At 40.4% G+C, this 22,419-nt stretch overlaps 1 protein-coding gene and 1 pseudogene across 2 annotated transcripts in view; both read right to left on the reverse strand.

Annotated features, from left to right (window-relative positions):
- LOC109889528 (transcription factor RFX4) overlaps window positions 1-9,112 on the reverse strand; it is a 37,950-nt gene extending 28,838 nt beyond the window's left edge. Inside the window, exons 1-4 of one of the 2 annotated variants that reach the window (XM_031822939.1) lie at window positions 8,807-9,112; window positions 6,409-6,495; window positions 5,814-5,874; window positions 2,006-2,129 (exon numbers count right to left, since the gene is read on the reverse strand). In XM_031822939.1, coding sequence (XP_031678799.1) covers window positions 2,006-2,129; window positions 5,814-5,874; window positions 6,409-6,495; window positions 8,807-8,849 — 315 coding nt within the window. In that variant the 5' untranslated portion in view covers window positions 8,850-9,112. The remainder of the gene's footprint in view (window positions 1-2,005; window positions 2,130-5,813; window positions 5,875-6,408; window positions 6,496-8,806) is intronic. The other variant, XM_020481013.2, reaches the window with a different exon arrangement.
- A 5,277-nt stretch (window positions 9,113-14,389) lies between these two features.
- LOC109888887 (DNA-directed RNA polymerase III subunit RPC2-like) overlaps window positions 14,390-22,419 on the reverse strand; it is a 37,841-nt pseudogene continuing 29,811 nt past the window's right edge.

The raw sequence follows: 22,419 nt of genomic DNA on the forward strand, positions 1-22,419 counted from the left end.
TCTCACCCTTCCAGATTTCCTTTAATTACACATTAATCCAGGCCCCTTCTCTTTTTCAATATCCTCCGACAGGAGCTGGGGAGGGATGGGGTGGGGGAGTGGGATGAGGATGGGGCTGGGGGTCAGGGTCCGGGTGTTCGGGGTGGCTGGGAGTAGGTAGGTAAACGGGCGTCTCTGGGTTTCGGGAGCATGTTTACTCTAGCTGTGTAATCAGTCCAGTAGTTTTCAGAGGAACCATCAGTGGGCTGTTCCGTTGGCTCTCAATAACTACAGTACTTTCGGAAAGTATTCAGACCCCTTGACTTTTTCCACAGTTTGTTAGGTTAGGTTGTTATTATAAAATTCATTAAATTGTTTTTCCCACCTCAACATCTACACACAATACCTAATAACAACAAAGCAAAAACAGGTTTTAAGAAATTGTTACTAAATTATATATATAAAAAAAACTGAAATATTAAATTTACAAAAGTATTCTGACCCTTTACTCAGTACTTTGTTGAAGCACCTTTGGCAGCGATTACAGCCTCGAGTCTTCTTGGGTATGACGCTACAAGCTTGGCACACGTGTGTGTATTTGGGGAGTTTCTCCCATTCTTCTCTGCAGATCCTCTCAAGCTCTGTCAGGGTGGATGGGGAGCGTTGCTGCACAGCTATTTTCAGATCTCTCCAGAGATGTTTGATCAAGTTTAAGTCCGGGCTCTGGCAGGGCCACTCAGAGACTTGTCCTGAAGCCACTCCTGCGTTGTCTTGGCTGTGTGCTTAGGGTCATTGTCCTGTTGGAAGGTTTCTTCCAGATGTGACGCTTGGCATACAGGCTAAAGAGTTCAATCTTGGTTTCATCAGACAACATAATCTTGTTTCACATGTTCTGAGAGTCTTTAGGTGCCTTTTGGCAAACTCCAAGTGGGCTGTCATGTGCCTTTTACTAAGGCGTGGCTTCCATCTGGCCACTATACCATAAAGGCCTGATTGGTGGAGTGCTGCAGAGATGGCTGTCCTTCTGGAATGTTCTCCCATCTCCACAGAGGAACTCTGGTGCTCTGTCAGAGTGACCATCGGGTTCTTGGTCACCTCCCTGACCAAGGCCCTTCTCCCCTGATTGGTCCGTTTGGCCAGGCGGCCAGCTCTAGGAAGAGTCTTGGTATTTCCAAACTTCTTCCATTTAAGAATGTTGGAAGCCACTGTGTTTTGGGGGACCTTCAATGCTGCAGACATTTTTTGGTGCCCTTCCCCAGATCTGTGCCTCGACACAATCCTATCTCGGAGCTCTAGGGACAATTCCTTTGACCTCATGGCTTGGTTTTTGCTCTGACATGCACCGTCAACTGTGGGACCTTATATATACAGGTGTTTGCCTTTCCAAATCATGTCCAATCAATTGAATTTAGCACAGGTGAACTCCATTCAAGTTGTAGAAACATCTCAAGGATGACCAATGGAAACAGGATGCATCTGAGCTCAATTTTCAGTCTCATAGCAAAAGGTCTGAAAACGTATGTAAATGTGGTATTTTAGTTTTTAGTTTTTAATAAATTAGCAACAATGTCTAAAAAACTTGTTTTTGTTTTGTCATTATGGGATATTGTGTGTAGATTTTTGAGGATTTTTATTTATTGAATCTATTTTAGAATAAGACTGTAATGTAACAAAATGTGGAAAAAGTAAAGGGGTCTGAATACTTCCCGAAGGCACTGTACATGTCGATATTACTTTGCAAATATACCATTACAAGCCATGAGACTGATTTACATACACAATCAGTAAGCATGCTATTCAATGCTATTTATTTCCCCTTTCATGTTTTACTATTGTCTATGAAGAAGATAGTTCTGAAAGATGGTAACCTTCCTACGCAGGTATAGCCTACTGCACCAATGGGGCTATTTCACTTTCTCTTTCTGTGAAGTATTATGTTTACAACATTAGTTTGGGCTAAACCAAGCAGGCCCTCCTAAGTTTATTGTTAAACTGGTCAGTGATGGGTCAGAGTGTTGTGTCCTACCTTCCCAAAGCTGGCGGCGTTGACAGGCTGTGTGTCGTGCTTCTCACAGAAGTCCAGGTAGTGCATGTAGAGAGCACTGCGGGGGATACAAACCCCTTCTGCAATCTCATAGTTCTCCTCCAGCCTGTAGGTGAAAAGCAGACCTGTCAGTCAATCCCCCCCTAATACCATGGACTTCTTACCGACCTCAAAGACATCTTTAGTCTGGCATCTACTGTACTTACCGGCATCCAAATAAAGTGTTACCCAGTTTACTCTTCAGTCAAGGGAATGTTATTTTCTAGTGGACCATATTAGATGAATAATCTAACCTAAATTAGGAGCAACTTTGCGAAATTACATGTGGATTTATTTTTTTACATCTGGGAAAGACGGAACTACAACCATCATTTCAAAGCATAATATCTCTACTGTATAACATAATATCTCTACTGTATAACATAATATCTCTACTGTATAACATAATATCTCTACTGTATAACATAATATCTCTACTGTATAACATAATATCTCTACTGTATAACATAATATCTCTACTGTATAACATAATATCTCCACTGTATAACATAATATCTCTACTGTATAACATAATATCTCTACTGTATAACATAATATCTCTACTGTATAGCATAATATCTCTACTGTATAACATAATATCTCCACTGTATAACATAATATCTCTACTGTATAACATAATATCTCTACTGTATAACATAATATCTCCACTGTATAACATAATATCTCTACTGTATAACATAATATCTCTACTGTATAACATAATATCTCTACTGTATAGCATAATATCTCTACTGTATAACATAATATCTCTACTGTATAGCATAAATACTCTGCTGTATAACATAATATCTCTACTGTATAACATAATATCTCTACTGTATAACATAATATCTCTACTGTATAACATAAATACTCTACTGTATAACATAATATCTCTACTGTATAACATAATATCTCTACTGTATAACATAAATACTCTACTGTATAGCATAATATATCTACTGTACAGCATATATACTCTACTGTATAGCATAATATCTCCACTGTATAGCATAATATCTCTACTGTATAGCATAATATCTCTACTGTATAACATAATATCTCTACTGTATAACATAATATCTCTACTGTATAACAATATCTCCACTGTATAGCATAATATCTCTACTGTATAACATAATATCTCTACTGTATAGCATAATATCTCCACTGTATAGCATAATATATCTACTCTACAGCATATATACTCTACTGTATAGCATAAATACTCTACTGTATAGCATAATATCTCTACTGTATAGCATAATATCTCTACTGTATAGCATAAATACTCTACTGTATAGCATAACATCTCTACTGTATAACATATTATCTCTACTGTATAGCATAAATACTCTACTGTATAACATAATATCTCCACTGTATAGCATAATATCTCTACTGTATAGCATAATATCTATAAAGTATAGCATAATATCTCTACTGTATAGCATAATATCTATAAAGTATAGCATAATATCTATAGTGTATAGCATAATATCTCCACTGTATAGCCTAATATCTCTACTGTATAGCATAATATCTCCACTGTATAGCATAATATATCTACTCTACAGCATATATACTCTACTGTATAGCATAATATCTCTACTGTATAGCATAAATACTCTACTGTATAGCATAATATCTCTACTGTATAGCATAAATACTCTACTGTATAGCATAATATCTCTACTGTATAGCATAAATACTCTACTGTATAGCATAATATCTCTACTGTATAACATAATATATCTACTGTATAGCATAAATACTCTACTGTATAGCATAATATCTCTACTGTATAACATAATATCTCTACTGTATAGCATAAATACTCTACTGTATAGCATAATATCTCTACTGTATAGCATAAATACTCTACTGTATAGCATAATATCTCTACTGTATAGCATAATATATCTACTGTATAGCATAAATAATCTACTGTATAGCATAATATCTCTACTGTATAGCATAATATATCTACTGTATAGCATAATATCTCTACTGTATAGCATAATATATCTACTGTATAGCATAAATACTCTACTGTATAGCATAATATCTCTACTGTATAGCATAAATACTCTACTGTATAGCATAATATCTCTACTGTATAGCATAATATCTCTACTGTATAGCATAAATACTTAACAAAACTAAGCATTAAAACATGCGTGAATAGCTTCAAAGTGCTATAATACACTTATCGGTTGTGATCAATCACTCTTAGTAGCATACATGTAATACAATTCAGGATGATAAAAGAAGTTATTTTGAACTTCTCATGAACATAAAATAAACTGTGATGTCTGCTATTACTCATAGGTATCAAGAGGCTATGTACACCTATATTTTAAGTGCAAAAGAAAGCAACAACTATTATTTTATCTGTCCTATTACAGAGCAGTGTTAAATAAGAACATTTCACAGGAATACTCAATATTATGACTCATGAACACCTCCCTCAAGCGATAAACCAAAACAAAAAGGACAATTTCAGGAGTGAGATGAAAATGGGAAATTCCCTCACTGCTGTTGAAATGTGAATGACTGTGTAATCCCTGGGGATTTACAACGCTACTCTATATTCCCATAGACCAGGTATATCTATCTAAATAGGAATCTATGTGTATGACAACAACACTATGAACGTTTGAACATCTTGAAGAACAATCTGGCCTTATTGGCCATGTACTCTTATAATCTCCATCTGGCACAGCAAGAAGAGGACTGGCCACCTCTCAGAGCCTGGTTCCTCTCTAGGTTTCTTCCTAGGGTTCTGCCTTTCTAGAGCGTTTGTCCTAGCCACCGTGCTTCTACATCTGCATTGCTTGCTGTTTGGGGTTTTAGGCTGGGTTTCTGTATGGCACCTTATGACATTTGCTGATGTAAAAAGGGCTTTATAAATACATTTGATTGATTGATTGAACACTACACAAACCAACCCGCTTCAACTACAGTGGCCTGAAAATGACTGATAAACACATATTCACCACCCTTCAAAAAATGACATCTCCAACAAACAGACCGATCAAGTGTTTTCACCATTGTGTTTTCACCAGAAGGAATGAAATATCAGGTACAGACAACAAATAATTAAACGAAGGAGAATGTCTTGACATAGCCATCTTACTGTTTTAGTTGTGTCTAATGAATACTATTCCCTTCTGATCATAAAAGGTGCAACTACACAGGTCTCTGGTCCTATGAATTGCATGAAAATATTTATATTTTTGTGAAAAAGCCATTATACTAATTAACCCATCCTTCCAGCCCAACAGCTGCATCCATGTCATATTGTAAATGTAAACTGTAAGCACCCTTACAATGCTGATAAATTGATAGTTCGCTTCTTAAAAGGTGCTGTTTAATGTTACAATTATGTCCTTCATCTTTACATGATTACATTTTATAGGCCACTACATGAGAAGACTGTATACTGTATATATCCTCAAACATATTTTTGCAAACAATATAAGAACAAAATAGGGAAATGCACTTGTTAATTTGATCAACAAACAAAAAGCTAAATTGCAAATGCATCAAATAATACAAAATAAATGTGCAGAATAGTTCATGCGTGGAGAACATTGAATTAACATTACATCTCTAGAATTACAGCTTTAGGACAAAACAACATTATGCAAATCTGATTGGATTTTGTTGGACCAAGTTCCATACTTTCACCAAAAAGTAGATAATGAAATAAACAGGTCAGGAAAGAGGTAAATATACGAACACTTACCATTGTAGGGTAGCTGGTGTTGAATGTGGTTTAGATGCCCTGTTGTTTTCTTTCTCCTCATCTTTCACAGACAAAAAAGGAATGTGTCAACTATTTTCAACCATCACACCTCTTCAATGAAGTACCTAGCCAGCGCAATATAACATTTTAATAAATAACCAGTTGCTGTGATTAAAAATGGTAAAATTTCAAATGAAATCTAAACTGATCAAGGCCAGACAAAAGGTTGATGCTTGATGCAGTACACAACTAAAAAAGCGAGTTTCTCTTTTTATCCAACTATTCTACTCTGCAACAATCACCAATATTATGATTATGATAATCAGTGGATTATCACGGACATTTGTTATTGACACGTTTTGGGAATAAATTTGTGTGCTTTATTTGAACAAATTCCAATCCTACAAGTGCACTGACTTTTGCCATATTTTGCGCATCTTATTATTGCGCACCTTTTTATAGCAAATATCAATTTAATCAATAGCACTCTTAATTTAGCCCCATGACAATAGATTATTTCAAGAGATATTTATCCATTGCTTTATGAGTTGGAGTAATAAATACAACATTAAAGCGTTATACAGTCACTGCTTACTTTCGTCATTGGACGTATTCCCCAGGGACGTGTGGCTGGAACACCGCTTGCTCTCGTTCTCGTTGAGGCATCTTTCAATCCAGCTCTCTAGAAAAAGGCAAGATGGCCCACAGATCAGGGGAAAGCCTACAGAAATGTACAATTGTAGGTTTCTTTCAGTAGCCCACGTGAGGATGAATTATTTATTAATTTGCGCTATGGCCCAACAAAATGTGGCAACAATTGGGTGGTCAGATTTGTCCAATATTTTGTTAGCCTACTCTATTGTCCCTAATCAATATCGGGCCTATTTCAAAATGTGGTTCACAAAGAGTTATCTCAATAAATCACAATCTAACAATCAGGTTTGTTTATCAAAAGTTGACTTTGCTTAAAGCTGCAGCTGCAACAGGTGGCCTTTTTATACCTTAATTTTAAGTCAAATTTTGCCAAATGCAAAATAAGGCCAAAGACTCAGTCTAGCTCACGTCTAAACAGTGCACAACCAGTTGCATATCACTGCCTACACACACTCATTTGGTAACCTAATGCGACAGAGCAATTCGACTACAAACTATTGTTGGGGCCTAGCGCAGTTGTGCTTCTATTTGAAATGTTTTCACCCACACTGCAGGAATCATTCATTGTTCTTGATGGGACTACAAGCGCGCACACTTGCCCAATTGAGTCCGCGCTCATTGCTAGAGCAGCCTCGCGACACAGAGGCCTTTGTCCCATTCTAATTTCTACTTAGAAATAGCTCAACTGGTGTCCTTTCTTGGGACAGAAACACTTCTAATATTTCTCGTAGTCCTGTAGATCCTGTTGCCCGCATGACAACAATCACCATAGTAGCGGTTGCCAGGTTTGACTGTTGGCAAGGCAACCTGTTCCATCCCATCAGAAGGGGTTGGAGAAGAGGTCATGGAAATAGAAAAGTTAGAGACTCCGAACTAAAAGGATAAATTAACATTTTGTTGATGAGTGGCACGCGCTGTTACAATAAATAGCCTAAGACATGAGCTAGAATGGTTTATCTCATGAATAAAATCAAACGTGTAGGCTATGCCTAATTTATCTTTGATCTTTGCAATGCCCTCATATTCTATAGCCTTAGGCCAGGCATTCGTTTATAATTGTAAGAACAGAACAGTATGATAAGGCTGCCTGACATTGTTTACAACGAGAACACGTGCTGTCATCAGGTCCATCAAGTTTAAAGGAATTATCAAATTAATAAACAAAAATAATCATTATTGTCATCATCATAATTATTTATAATAATATCACCATCATTACATCACATTACATTACATCATTACAATTAATACCAGTACATTATTAGACTGACGTGTAACTTATTTACATGTATTGTGCACTAGACTAGCTGATACTTTAAAATGTTTCCCCAATCATTGATGAAGTTAGTCCACTGAGGTGAAAATAATTCTCCATTGTAGCACTGATCCTTGGGTTGTAATTGAATCATTTGCCATGAGCACAGATAAAGTAGAGCTCTAAATAATTGGATTAAATTCGATCAACGGGCTAAACGGATCTCTGATAATTTTATAGGCACACTCTTTCATGTTAACCAACTCCCCACCAGACAGCGAATTACCATAAACAGCAGGGGGAAAAACTCCCCGACGATTATAAAGTAAAGTAAATAAACGAGTCGAATAAAATTAAGGATGACGTTAGATTAAGAGCACAATTAGAAAGAACGCATAGCTAAAGCCGCAACATTCATTCTAACTAATTATAGCCTACATCTGCATATTATGGCTGTTACTTATAATCGCCTTATTTTAACATTTTAAGAGCCCACTTTTCAGAAGAAGGATATTTATGTTACTTTTGCGATACAATACGTTTACCATAAATATTTCGTTTTTGATATTACATCGAATTGACTTTAGGCTGCTTCTTGGGTCATGCCGTGCGGCTTTATCCTGCTGCGGGCGACCGGCCGCTTATTTCAGAAGTTGTTTACAAGAGCAGGTGCATCACAGGCTACAAGCGCCTCGAAGGCTTGGAAGATACTTTTTTCCCAAAGAAATTGAAAACTTTTAGGAATCCTGCTGTAAATTGCTGAATGTAGTCTAATAGTTGACGTTTCATTCATGCTCCTTAATCAACGTTTAGGCACAAAATAAATGGCCTAATGTCATTCCATAATCAAACCACCCCTAAAACCTGCTTTTTGTTGGTATATATTTGTCATGAGTTAATGGCACAAAACCACAATTGATCTTATAAAATAAAATAATAAAATCTAACACATGGCTCTAAACTGGCTGTTTAGAAAGTCACAAATTCCCAGGAGCCCAGTGGCTATAGTGATCCACAACAGAAAGTGGTTCCTCATGCATCCTGATAAGGCAAGTCTGCAGTGTTGCAGGACAGGATGACCAACCTGTGGAATCCATATCAGGCTCCTCCAGCAGCCCACAATGCATCCTCTTCCCATCAACGGCACACTGGCTCCTCCAAGAAAATGGCTCTGTGCACGTCTCCCCCTCCTCAGTAGGTTTCCTCTTGTCTAGCTCCGTGTCTCCGTGACCACTGCCTATCCGTGGCAGGAGATGGTGAGGCTCTGGGCTCTGCCGAGAGAGGGGTGGTGTTGGTGGTGAGGGGAGGTGGTGGTGGGGGGAGGGAGGGGGGGGGGTAGAGACTCCAGAAATCCAGTGGGGGGAAAGCCAGACCCGTCAAAATGTTTGCTGATGTTTCATGGGAAAGGGTCTGATTTTATAGGAGCCCTGATGGGGACATGTCATTGATAGGCTCAGAAGGCTGATGAATGGCCTCAAGTCAGATGGGGATGTGGCAAGGCTCACTGGAAGTCTTTTGTGGGGCTGCTTTGAATAAGAAAGGCTCCCTCCCCAAGAAAAAAAGAGGCTTAGATCTATGCAATCCTAGCACTGTGGCCTCCCCGTCTTCCATTATAGCATTTAATACGTTTTTATACCCCCCCACCCCGGTCCTACACACACACACAAACCCACCGCCTCCTCCACCCCTCTTATTTAAAGTCCGAGATCCCATGAACACTTGTTGGCCCGTTTCAGAACTTTTTTGATGTCTGTCTTCCTCCATTGGCCATGGGAACTGCAACATGACCATTGGAGCAAGTTTTTAGGAAACTACTTACAGAGAGTGCTACTATATATATATTTTTCCACACATTCCAATCACTTTCTTATTTCAAAACACCCACTTTACTATGATGCCTTTATAAAAAAAAAAATCACAATGTTGCCTAGTCTAAAATGACACAAGTGCGAACTTTGTAGGGGGGGGTAATTTCCCCCATCTCCCCCTCTCCTTGAGGCAACCTTATTTTAGTGTGCCTCGGAGGAGAGCACTGGCCACAAAGGGAGGAAGTTGGGAGGGCTCTGATGGAGTGCCTGTGAGCTGGAGAAGGGAAAGCTGTGATTAGAATATGAATAGAACCACAGGAGAAGGGGGAGAGGGGGAGTGAGGAGAAAGGGGGATTATGGCTGAATTACTCCCCACCACACTGCTCTTCTTCAGAGTTGCCAGTGCACAGGCGTAGGGACACTGTCGATGTTGGTGCTCTTACCATGCGTCCAGGACAGTTGGGAAAGAACATGTGGTGTCCATGAGAGTACAGGTCATACATGAGACACTGACTGACATGCAGCACAACACTATACAGTGCATTCGGAAAGTATTCAGACCCCTCAACTTTTTCCACACTTTGTTATGTTACAGCCTTATTCTAAAATCAATTCATCTGCACACAATACCCCATAATGACAAAGCAAAAACAGTTTTTGAAAGTTTTGCTAATTTACAAACAACCAAAATTATGGAAATATCTCATTTACATAACTATTCAGACCCTTTACTCAGTACTTTGTTGAAGGACCTTTGGCAGCAATTACAGCCTTGAGTCTTCTTGGGTATGACGCTACAAGCTTGGCACACCTGTATTTGTGGAGTTTCTCCCATTCTTCTCTGTAGATCCTCTCAAGCTCTGTCCGTTTGGAAGGGGAGCGTCGTTAGACAGCTACTTTCAGGTCTCTCCAGAGATGTTCAATCGGGTTCAAGTCCAGGCTCTGGCTGGGCCACTCAAGGAGACTTGTCCCGAAGCCACTCCTGGTTTGTCTTGGCTGTGTACTTAGGGTCATTGTTCTGTTGGAAGGGGGTCCTGAGCTGTCTGGAGCAGGTTTTCATCAAGGGTCTCTGCACTTTGCTCCGTTCATCTTTCTCTCAATCCTGACTAGTCTCACAGTCCCTGTCACTGGAAAAACATCCCCACGAAGAAAGACACTTATGACTCTAACCCAGTAACTTGTCACATTATTAGGATCTGTAAACAGATTATGTATTTTCTTAACACACCCAGTGTTTACATTGACAGCCCAATTTGCCTGAATCATGCTTTCCACCCTGCATTGGATGATGTGGTGTTTTCACAGTGGAGGGAGAGGGGCTCACAACAATCAGTAACTTATACATGGATGGTCATTTAGCTTCATTTCAACAATTACAGGGTAGGTTTAACATGGCAGCAACACATACCTCAAAATCAGGAATTTCTTAAGGACACATATCCCACAGAATCTTGCCTTTTGGTAAACTCTGTCATGTGCCTTTTACAGAGGAGTGGCTTCCGTCTGGCCACTCTACCAGAAAGGCCTGATTGGTGGAGTGCTGCAGAGATGGTTGTCCTTCTGGACGGTTCCCCCATCTCCACAGTGGAACTCTGGAGCTCTGTCAGAGTGTCCATCGGGTTCTTGATCACCTCCCTGACCAAGGCCCTTCTCCCCCAATTGCTCAGTTTGGTTGGGCGGCCAGCTCTAGGAAGAGTCTCGGTGGTTCCAAACTTCTTCCATTTAAGAATGATGGAGGACACTGTGTTCTTGGGGACCTTCAATGCTGCAGAATCTTTTTGGTACCTTCCCCAGATCTGTGTCTCGACACAATCCTATCTCGGAGCTCTATGGACAATTCCTTCAACCTCATGGCTTGGTTTTTGCTCTGACATGCACTGTCAACTGTGAGACCTTATATACAGTAGACAGGTGTTTGCCTTTCCAAATCATATCCAATCAATTGAATTTAGCACAGGTGAACTCCAATCAAGTTGTAGAAACATCTCAAGGATGATCAATGGAAACCTGAGCTCAATTTCGAGTCTCATAGCAAAGGGTTTGAATATGTATGTAAATAAGTTATTTATGTTTTTAATTTGTGTACATTTGTAAAAAAATCCTCAAACCCTATTTTTGCTTTGTCATTATGGGGTATTGTGTGCAGATTGATGAGGATATTTATTTATTTATTTAATAATAAATAATAAATAAATAAATATTTAATAAGGCTGTAACGTAACAAAATGTGGAAAAAGTCAAGGGGTCTGAATACTTTCCGAATGCACTGTACAAATAGCTCTACAGAACACACAGCTCAGGATGTGTATAGATCCCAGACACTCTATACGTGAGTTACAACACAATAGTATATGAAGCAAAACCGCTATGTATGTACAGACAATCTATGGGATCACAGATCTCCAAGTAATCCACATGACAGTATAAGGACTATAGAAACCCATTGTCTAATCAATGTATGTACTTATAGTCTGCATTCAATCACAGCCATTGAGTGAATTTCTGCTCGGTCAGCAGTCTGTTCTGATGTGAGAATAGGAACTGGATCCCCAATAAATCGTAAATAACCCATTAGCAATAAGTAACTCCTAATTAAGGTGTCTACAAGAGCCCGTACAAGGCTGCAGCATTGTCAGAACATCCTAGGACAGCCTAACACATCCACATCAAACGGGCCCAGAGAATGGGTCCCGGGAAGCTACGGCCCCAAATGAGGATCTAATTAATTTTAGTTTAAAAAAGAAACGAGGATGAGGGGTCTTGTCTCTCCCTCCGCAGACATCCTTTTCCCATCCTGCCCGTCACTGGCTCATTAGAGCCTCATTAGCTAGGACAGGTGCAGCCGCCCCAAAAGAGCCCACTCTACCCTCCACGTCGTCCTACTGATGTGCGCTGCTTTTGTCCAATCAAAGAGCTCCAATTCAGCTTTGTGGGTGGGGGCATGCTTTGAGCTGTGTATTGGTGGTGTTAAAGCTTTGGAGTGAAAGGGGAAAGAGGATGACACAAAATAGCCTTTTTTCTGCTGTCAATGTATTACTGTGTTGCGGTAACACAATCAGAGAAGGATAATACCTTTCTTTAGCGTTCATACACTGAACACGTCTTCAGCAGTGTTTGGTATTCAATGTGAAGTGTCCAACTTATCTACCCACACATGTTGGGTCATCATGTGTCTCTGAAATGTAAATGGATTTGTCTTCACTGTTCTGTTAACATCAGTAAAAAAAAAAGACTGCTAAATGACATTATCCAATTCTCATTTCTACTGTAGCTTTTATTGATGAATCATGGCCATATTTTAGTGTTCAAATTACAAAAACACTTCAAATGTAATTTCCAATATACATTCAAGATTAGTTTTGTTGATGTATTTTTCAACAATGTCTTGATCAACTATTTGACAAGTCGTTCTCAGGTCCACAACAAAAATTTAAAATGAAAAAATAAATAAACATTAAATGATATGTGTTGTTTATTATGTACACAAAAAGGGTGAAAAGCACAAATGTAGCTAAACATACATTCAAAACTCTTGAAATGTTTTAGAAATATAAAAATAATATATATTTTTTTTAACAAAAGCCAACAAAAAATTGTATACCAGTATCCCACTTGCAGTAGCCTTCATTTGGCTATTTTTGCAAACAACTGCTTTTTGTATGCTTTGGCATTTAACTCATTATCATCAGGGTTCGTACATAGAGTGGCAAGTCAAATTCAAGGACTTTCAAGTACCTTTTCCAGCACTAATATTTATTTTCAAAGACCATATATTGGTAATAGTTCCTATTATGCAATTGTTTCTAGTCGCCAACAGATGGCAGTCACAACCTCATGAAAAAAACAACAACTTACTATTCAAGTTCTACTCAATAATACACGTTTCACTACTTATTTACTACATACATGACTGGTAAGTCAGGGCAGATGTTGACTGATTCCCATACATGAACTGTAACTACATATATGAACTGAAACTATGTAAAAACTTTGAAATTGTTGCATGTTGCATTTATAGTTTTGTTCAGTTTACATAATATTAAATTGTCTTTATACTAAAATTGTCTTTACATTTCACAAAATTTTAGGTCCCACAGACTGTCCCAACACATTATTAATGTGTTTGAAAAGATTAGGCTCTGTCAGGGGACCATATGAACATTTTAGGGGACCCCACATGGGTTGCGGACCCCAAGTTCGGGAACCACTGTACTACTACCCTCTCTCCCTGCTTGCTTCAATGCTTCCTCTCTATGTGTAGCTCCTTTGCCTCCTTCATTGCAGCCTGACTCACCATTGTCTGTCTCACTACTCTCTAAAAAGAAAATATATTTTGTTATGAGAATTTATAAGCCCATCTTTTGATTATAGCTAGCTTAATTTCAGTCATCTGCTCCTGCTGAGGTCAGGCTCCATTCAACGTTAGCTTCTAACTTCATCCTTCTAGTTTCCTGCTGGACAGAGTGGTGAATGAATGCGCTGCTAACAAGGCAAATCCGGGGAGCAGGCGAACATAACGAGCATACATGAATCAATCATTCATGATTCCACTCTCTCGCAGAGGAAGGCGTGATTAGAAACCTGTCTGAAAATTGGGAGCCTTGTATAATTTTCTGATAAACTATAGCTATTCCATTATTGTAACAGTGCTATAGTATTTCCTAAAACATTATATTGACAGTTATCAATTTGAATATTCAATGTTGCTTGTTGTCCTTCTCACATTTCTAGCTCCACCCTCTGTCAGTTCATCTCCATCTCACCCTTTATATACTCTTGTCCACCAGCCGGCTTTCCCTCTCAGTCGAACCCTATATGTGGTAGCGATTAGCTACATGAGCTACATGAGGTTACTCGTATCATGCTAGTTTAAGGCGGGGGGCAATGTTCATGGACTGCAGCTCCTGGGCTGTTTGCAGGCGTAGGGGATCCGCAACGAGAACATGTGACAAGAGGACTTACAGTAGTGGCACCTGGAATAGAGAGAGGGAGAGAGACAGGGGAGTGAGGGGCCTCTATAATACTGTTTAACAGAGGATAGAAAAGGTGCTTAGTTCAGTCTACTGGTCTTTGCATAAACAACCTTTACATCTGATTAAAGGGAAACATCAGGATTTTGGCATTGAGGCCCTTTATATACTTCCCCAGAGTCAGATGAACTCATGGATACCATTTTTATGTCTCTGTGTCCAGGATGAAGGTAGTTTTGTGAGCCAATGCTAACTAGCATTAGCGCAATGACTGGAAGTCTATGGGTATCTACTAGAACGCTAGCAGATACCAATAGACTTCCAGTCATTGCGCTAATGCTAGTTAGCATTGGCTCACAAAACTACCTCTAACTTCCTTCCTACTAGACACAGATACATAAAAATGTTGCCAAAATCCCAAAGTATTCATTTAAGTCAACTGGTTATGCTAATCACATTCAGACCAGACACACACACATCACATACTTTGTTGGTTGTAAGCACAGTAAAAATCTGCAGCTGCAATACCAGGAAACTGAACCTTGGGTATCAAGTTCGATTCTAACTACCATTCTCCGGTATTACAGATGGACTAAAAAGGACACTCACCACCCAGAATATCCCAACAGGCCACACTGGCCGCACACATCCACCTCGAAGGCATCACTGGAGATCATGAGGCACTCCAGCGGCAGCATGCTGGCCCCGTAGCCAATCAGACAGTCGCGCTCAATCTCCCCCCTCTGTCTCTAGAGCGCCCCTCCGTGGGCTGCCTGGGATGGGGCGCCGACACGAACAGGACAGCAGCAGGCAGGTAAGATGGGGGGGGGGTCAGGTCAGGTATGGCTTGAGGATGACTTTCTGTACTTAACGGAAAAATATTAAATTGAAGTGTCAATATGACTCAATGGAGTACAATACTGTAATATTGGATAGGGGAGGTATCATACAACCACAGCCATGTAGACCTTTAAGGAGCTCTAGTATTTTTACATCACCAACAGCTTGAGAAAAGGTGCTAACATGGCGTTCTGTGTAAAAGTTGGCCAAACTCTGTATATGGTTCTGCACATAACATTCCTGGGTTTATCTGACCTGGTGATCACAGCTCTGGGGCTGCAGGCTATGGCATGCATCTGGCATGCATCTGGCATGCATGTGCTTCAACTTCTGATAATACACTGGTCCAAATATAGGCCTCAATTGGCTCTCTGAAGGAGAGAACACAAGACCATCAAATTCTAGGGCTTACAGCTAGATCAATGTTTGTCAATGCTGGAACTGGGGACACAAAGGGGTAAATATATATATATTTTTGCCCTAGAACTCACCTGATTCAAATTAAAGGCCTGATGTTGAGTTGATTACTTGAATCAACTGTGTTAGTTCTGGGGCAAAAACTAAAATGTACACCCCTTTGGGTCCCCAGGACCAGAACTGAGAAACACTGAGCTAGAGAATGGCTATAATACTGTATAATACTGTTAAATTAGTGGCCACAGAAGTCATGTCCGTAGCCATAGTGTAATGCTCATACGTGACATATACATTCTTAAATACAACTAGCAGGTTCAATCGGACTGAACAATGTGCTCACCAATGTTTCACTTATCAAACAGTCTGGTTTAACCAGGCTGACATACAACACTCCTCCATTCCATGTCTTTAATTCAAAATGTGTTTACAAAGTGATGCTCGAGGTGATGTAGTCCTTGCCCTGGTAGTTGTACCCCTTAGCGTATCAGGTCCTCACACACAGCCTTCACCTTGATGCCACCGAAGGCGGTGCGGTAGTGGAACCTTCCATCCAGCACCCCTGCTTTCCCAGCCAGCAGCTTGATCAGCTTCCCCACGTGGTGGAGGAGACATGCCATTCAATAGGCACCAAACTGGACAAAACACTGACTGAAATAGGGAGGGACAACCTGAATAAAATCCATCAATAAATTGTTGTTTGCAAAATGTTTTGCAATAGTGTGTCCTAATGAATATCTCCCAGGAGACAGGTCATGCCATCCTTCAACTCATCACAATCCATTTCAAAACAATACATACAAAACCAGTCAAAAGTTGACACACCTACTTATTCTAGGGTTTTTCTTCAATGTAGCCACCCGTTGCCTTGATGACAGCTTTGCACACTCTTGGAATTCTCAACCAGCTTCACCTGGAATGCTTTTCCAACAGTCTTGAAGGAGTTCCCACACATGCTGAGCACTTGTTGCCTGCCTTTCTTTCACTCTGCGGTCCAACTCATCCCAAACCATCTCAATTGGGTTGAGGTTGGGTGATTGTGGAGGCCAGGTCATCTGATGCAGCACTCCATCACTCTCCTTCTTAGTCAAATAGCCCTTACACAGCCAGAAGGTGTGTTGGGTCATTGTCCTGATGAAAAACAAATGATAGTCCCACTATGCACAAACCAGATGGGTTGGCGTATCGCTGCAGAATGCTGTGGTAGCCATGCTGGTTAAGTGTGCCTTTAATTCTAAATAAATCACTGACAGTGTCACCATCAAAACACCTCCACACCATCACACCTCCTCCTTCATGCTTCATAGTGGAAACCACACATGCAGAGATCATCAGTTCATCACCTACTCTGCGTCTCACAAACACGGCGGTTGGAACCAAAAATCTCAAATTTGGACTCATCAGACCAAAAGACAGATTTCCACCGGTCTGATGTCCATTGCTTGTGTTTCTTGGCCCAAGCAAATCTCTTCTTATTATTGTTGTCCTTTAGTAGTGGCTTCTTCTTTCAATTTCGACCATGAAGGCCTGATTCATGCAGTCTCCTCTGAACAGTTGATGTTGAGATGTGTCTGTTACTTGAACTCCGTGAAACATTTATTTGGCTGCAGTTTCTGAGGCTGGTAACTCTACTGAACTTATCCTCTGCAGCAGAGGTAACTCTGGGTCTGCCTTTCCTGTGGCGGTCCTCATGAGAGCCAGTTTTATCATGACATTTGATGTTTTTTGCGACTGTACTTCAAGAAATGTTCCGCATTGACTGACCTTCATGTTTTAAAGTAATGATGGATTGTCGTTTCTCTTTGCTTATTTGAGCTGTTATTTCCATAATATGGACTTGGTCTTTTACCAAATAGGGCTCTGTGTACCACCCCTATCTTGTCACAACACAACTGATTGGTTCGAACGCAATAAGAAAGAAAGAAATTCCACAAATGAACTTTTAACAAGGCATACCTGTTAATTGAAATGCATTCCAGGTGACTAGCTCATGAAGCTGGTTGAGAGAATAACAAAAGTGTGCAAAGCTGTCATTAATCAATAAATCACATTTATTTATAAAGCCCTTCTTACGTCAGCTGATGTCACTAAGTGCTGTACAGAAACCTAGCCTAAAACCCCAAACAGCAAGCAATGCAGGTGTAGAAGCATGGTGGCTAGGAAAAACTCCCTAGAAAGGCCAAAACCTAGGAAGAAACCTAGAGAGGAACCAGGCTATGAGGGGCGGCCAGTCCTCTTCTGGCTGTGCCGGGTGGAGATTATAACAGAACATGGCCAAGATGTTAAAACGTTCATAGATGACCAGCAGGGTCAAATAAGAATAATCACAGTGGTTGTTGAGGGTGCAACAGGTCAGCACCTCAGGAGTAAATGTCAGTTGGCTTTTCATAGCCGATCATTCAGAGTATCTCTACCACTCCTGCTGTCTCTAGAGAGTTGAAAACAGCAGGTCTGGGACAGGCAGCACATCCGGTGAACAGGTCAGGGTTCCATAGCCACAGGCAGAACAGATTAAACTGGAGCAGCAGCGTGGCCAGATGGACTGGGGACAGCAAGGAGTTATCAGGCCAGGTAGTCCTGAGGCATGGTCCTACGGCTCAGGCCCTCCGAGAGAGAGAAAGAGAGAGAGAATTAGAGAGAGCATACTTAAATTCACACAGGACACCGGATAAGACAGGATAAGTACTCCAGATCTAACAAACTGACCCTAGCCCCCCGACACATAAACTACTGGAGAATAAATACTGGGGGCTGAGACAGGAGGGGTCGGGAGACACTATGGCCCCGTTCGACGATACCACCGGCCAGGGCCATACAGGTAGAATATAACCCCATTCACTTTGCCAAAGCACAGCCCCCAACCACTAAAGGGATATCTTCAACCACCAACTTACCATCCAATGCCGAGTATAGCCTACAAAGATCTCCGCCACGGCACAACACAAGGGGGGGCACTAACCCGGACAGGAAGATCAAGGCAAAGGGTGGCTACTTTGAATTTGTTTTACTTTTTATTTTTTTATTTGACTAAGCAAGAATCTCAAATATAAAATATATTTTGATTTGTTTAACACTTTGTTGGTTACTACATGATTCCATATGTGTTATTTCATAGTTTTGATGTCTTCACTACTATTCTACAATGTAGAAAATAGTACAAATAAAGAAAACCCCTGGAATGAGTAGGTGTGTCCAAACTTTTGACTGGTACTGTACATGCTGTGTACAAAATGGGATGATAATGAACTAAACATTGATGTTTAAGATGAGATGAAAGTACAGCAGCAATTACAATCAGTGGTGGTAATGTTAACTGCTCTATAACACAACTCGCTAAACAGTCAACAGGCCTACTGGTTCAGTGGTTTATGCCCTTGTATTAATGAGACAAATTTATAACAGGCTAACCAGTGTGCATTTTCTAGATAATCAATAACAGTGATTGATGTGTGATTGCTGTTGAGGGTAATGTACGGTGCAACCCCTACTCCAGACCATTCCACTGAAAAGCAGTAGCCATCACTAAGGTCACAGGAAGGAAGACCTCTGACTTTAGCACACATGATCATCCTCTCTGGCCAAACATTGCTGTGTCCTGTCCATGACAACCTCAGACAACACTAGCCAATAATAAGGAACCACTCTCTCAAAAAGACGAATCAAATTGAACTGTATCTAAAACAACCTATGTGTAACAGAGACTGTGAGTACACTGACAGATCAAAGGCTGGGACATGTGTAATGCTGCTGAACAGTTCACACCTTTATATCAAATAAATACCATTGCAACATATGACAAAGGTTTCATTGTGTGTCATTCAGCATTTTAGGTCCATTGTAAAATCTAGTTTTCTATTCTAAACTCAGAAAGAAAAAAGTGGGAATACCAGTAGCTACGAAGCTAGCGACTTCCTTAACAGCGGTTTCCACAGCAACAGATATCTGTTCGTGAACAATAACATTGACTGCTTAGTGTTGTCAATGGACGTGTGTTCTGGAAGCCCATGATAACCCAACCAATGGAGTAGGGGGGATAATGAGCGCTTTGTCTCAGAAGGGCTAATTCAAACCTGTGAAGAGTGAGGGTCAACACAGCAGTCTTGTTGGGCTTCTGCTTCTGTTGGATATCAGAGAGAGCAAAATGGAGAAAGTGAGGGAGAATTGTCGAAGGATTAGGAGGGTAGGTATCAAATTATCAACCTCGAAACAAAACTAAAGCTGATTCATTTTCTCCATAAGTGTTTCAGGGGGCTAGGTTTCAAACTGTATCAAAACAAAAGTTAATTTATTTTCCCCGTGAGTTAGAAGAAGCCACGTGAAGCTTGGGATACTTTGATAAGTCTGATCTTCCACATCCAGTTCCCTAGCTAGCAGATTGTGACGGGTGGATGTGATGCTCCGTTAGCCGTTACAGGATAGGTACTGTATGGAGTAGCAGAGAATTTTCGACCAACCTTAGCTTGCCGACACTATCTTCGTCCACATTAGCCTGTTAAAATCTGCTAGCTACCAGTTCCCTTGAGTGTGACTTTGTACCCCCCAAAGCAAAGAAAAGGTCATGTTGAATTGTGTGGAGGTACTGTATCGTCATTCTGGCGTGGTAGTCGTGAGGGTTCTTGATGATAACATGGCAGATGCCCGAGTCACAGAAAGGCATGTCCTCCTGAGGAACGATCAGGCCACACACACCTGTCACACACCACAGAGAGGGAGATTGAGTTAAAGTGGTCCAAGTGCAGATACAAATTATATACTGGACATGGGGATGAAAAGGACCCACTGTAATCAATGAGTCATGCTACAGCTGCGAGTGAGTGAAGTCTTTATACCTTTCAAGTTTATTTCAAGAGTTTCTATGCACGTCTCTGAAGCGTTATCAATTGATAGTAGCTTGACCTTTTGATTTCTGCCTCAGTTTGCTGCTTCTGGTGGAGCATGCTAAAACACAACACTAACTGAAGGAAAACGTGACGCTTGCATGTTCCACACTAAGTTACCCCCAGTGCAGCATACACTGCCATGCTGCTGTTGTCTGGCGTGGTCTTTAGATGATGTGAGAGGCAAGGGACCCGGGCCTCCGGTAGCTGCCTGGGACTGGAGGCCTTAAGTGTGAGGGCAAATGTTTGCCCAGGGGCTGAGGCACTCTTCCATCCCTGGCTAGAGCAAACAGATTGTAGGCCCATTTGCAAACCAAAAAAGAGAGGGAGAGAAGTGAAAAGAAAGGGAGCAGGAAGTGGAGAGAGGTGCTTAGCCTGACAGTGAGAACAGGATTACACACACATGACTTTCAGTCAGTCCAGCCCAGAGAGGAAGTGAAGGGGGATCAACTCAACTCGAGAGGGGAAATCAAATCAGTGCATGTGGGAAAATTCTGTCAAACAATGCACTGTAACTGTAGGACCTGTTGGCCACTAGATGGGGAACGCTAAACGATACACCCTAAATAAGCTGTGCCTAACATCACCCAAACAAATGTTCATGTAGTTTTGTGTATACTGTATGTGAGGATAATAAAATAAAGTTCCAATTTGACATAATAGAAATGCCTTCAAGGTAAATCCATTTGAATTCAATAACTTTTTTGACACCACCCCTTTGATTTGAACAGAACCTTTCATTCATATTTGTCCATATTGGAAGCGCTCAAAAAGTAACTTTTTAGACCTGAATGACAAAGCATTCAAGAGATATAGGTGCTCAAAGTTGACCTATCTTGCATACCCCACCATATCATCACTATCTGAGGTTTTTGTGTTGTGCTCGCCATCGGCTGAGACACAACATGCTCTTGAATAAAAGGTGGATGTTTTGGCTGATAAATGTACTAAATCAAATGGTCCAAAATGGGAATCAAATTTAAAGGTCAACTTACAAATGGTACCACAAAGATGGTTGGAGGTCCAGACATCAGAGAATGTTGACTTGAATGGGAATATCTGTTCTAAATAATAATGTCGACCTTCCATAGGAAACCTATTGAAATCATAGAAATATAGATAACAGAATAGACATGACCATTTAAGTTGACATTCAAATCAAATCAAATTTTATTTGTCACATACACATGGTTAGCAGATGTTAATGCGAGTGTAGCGAAATGCTTGTGCTTCTAGTTCCGACAATGCAATAATAACCAACAAGTAATCTAACTAACAATTCCAAAACTACTGTCTTATACACAGTGTAAGGGGATAAAGAATATGTACATAAGGATATATGAATGAGTGATGGTACAGAGCAGCATAGGCAAGATACAGTAGATGGTATCGAGTACAGTATATACATATGAGATGAGTATGTAAACAAAGTGGCATAGTTAAAGTGGCTAGTGATACATGTATTACATAAGGATGCAGTCGATGATATAGAGTACAGTATATACGTATGCATATGAGATGAATAATGTAGGGTAAGTAACATTATATAAGGTAGCATTGTTTAAAGTGGCTAGTGATATATTTACATCATTTCCCATCCCAATGGTGGGTGGACCAGCAGCCATCTAGGTGGTGGTAAGTAGAAGAAAACATTGTGTACTTGCTACATTGCAGTGGTCTGAAGGGATAGATCCATTCTGTAAATTGTGTTTCTATGATTGAAATGACACCCACCCTGTGGAGCATGGTGTCTCTCAACCGATGGCGAGCGCAACACAAAAAAGTCAG

Source organism: Oncorhynchus kisutch, linkage group LG4, assembly GCF_002021735.2.
Source record: "Oncorhynchus kisutch isolate 150728-3 linkage group LG4, Okis_V2, whole genome shotgun sequence".
In the NCBI taxonomy this organism is placed as follows: domain Eukaryota; kingdom Metazoa; phylum Chordata; class Actinopteri; order Salmoniformes; family Salmonidae; genus Oncorhynchus; species Oncorhynchus kisutch.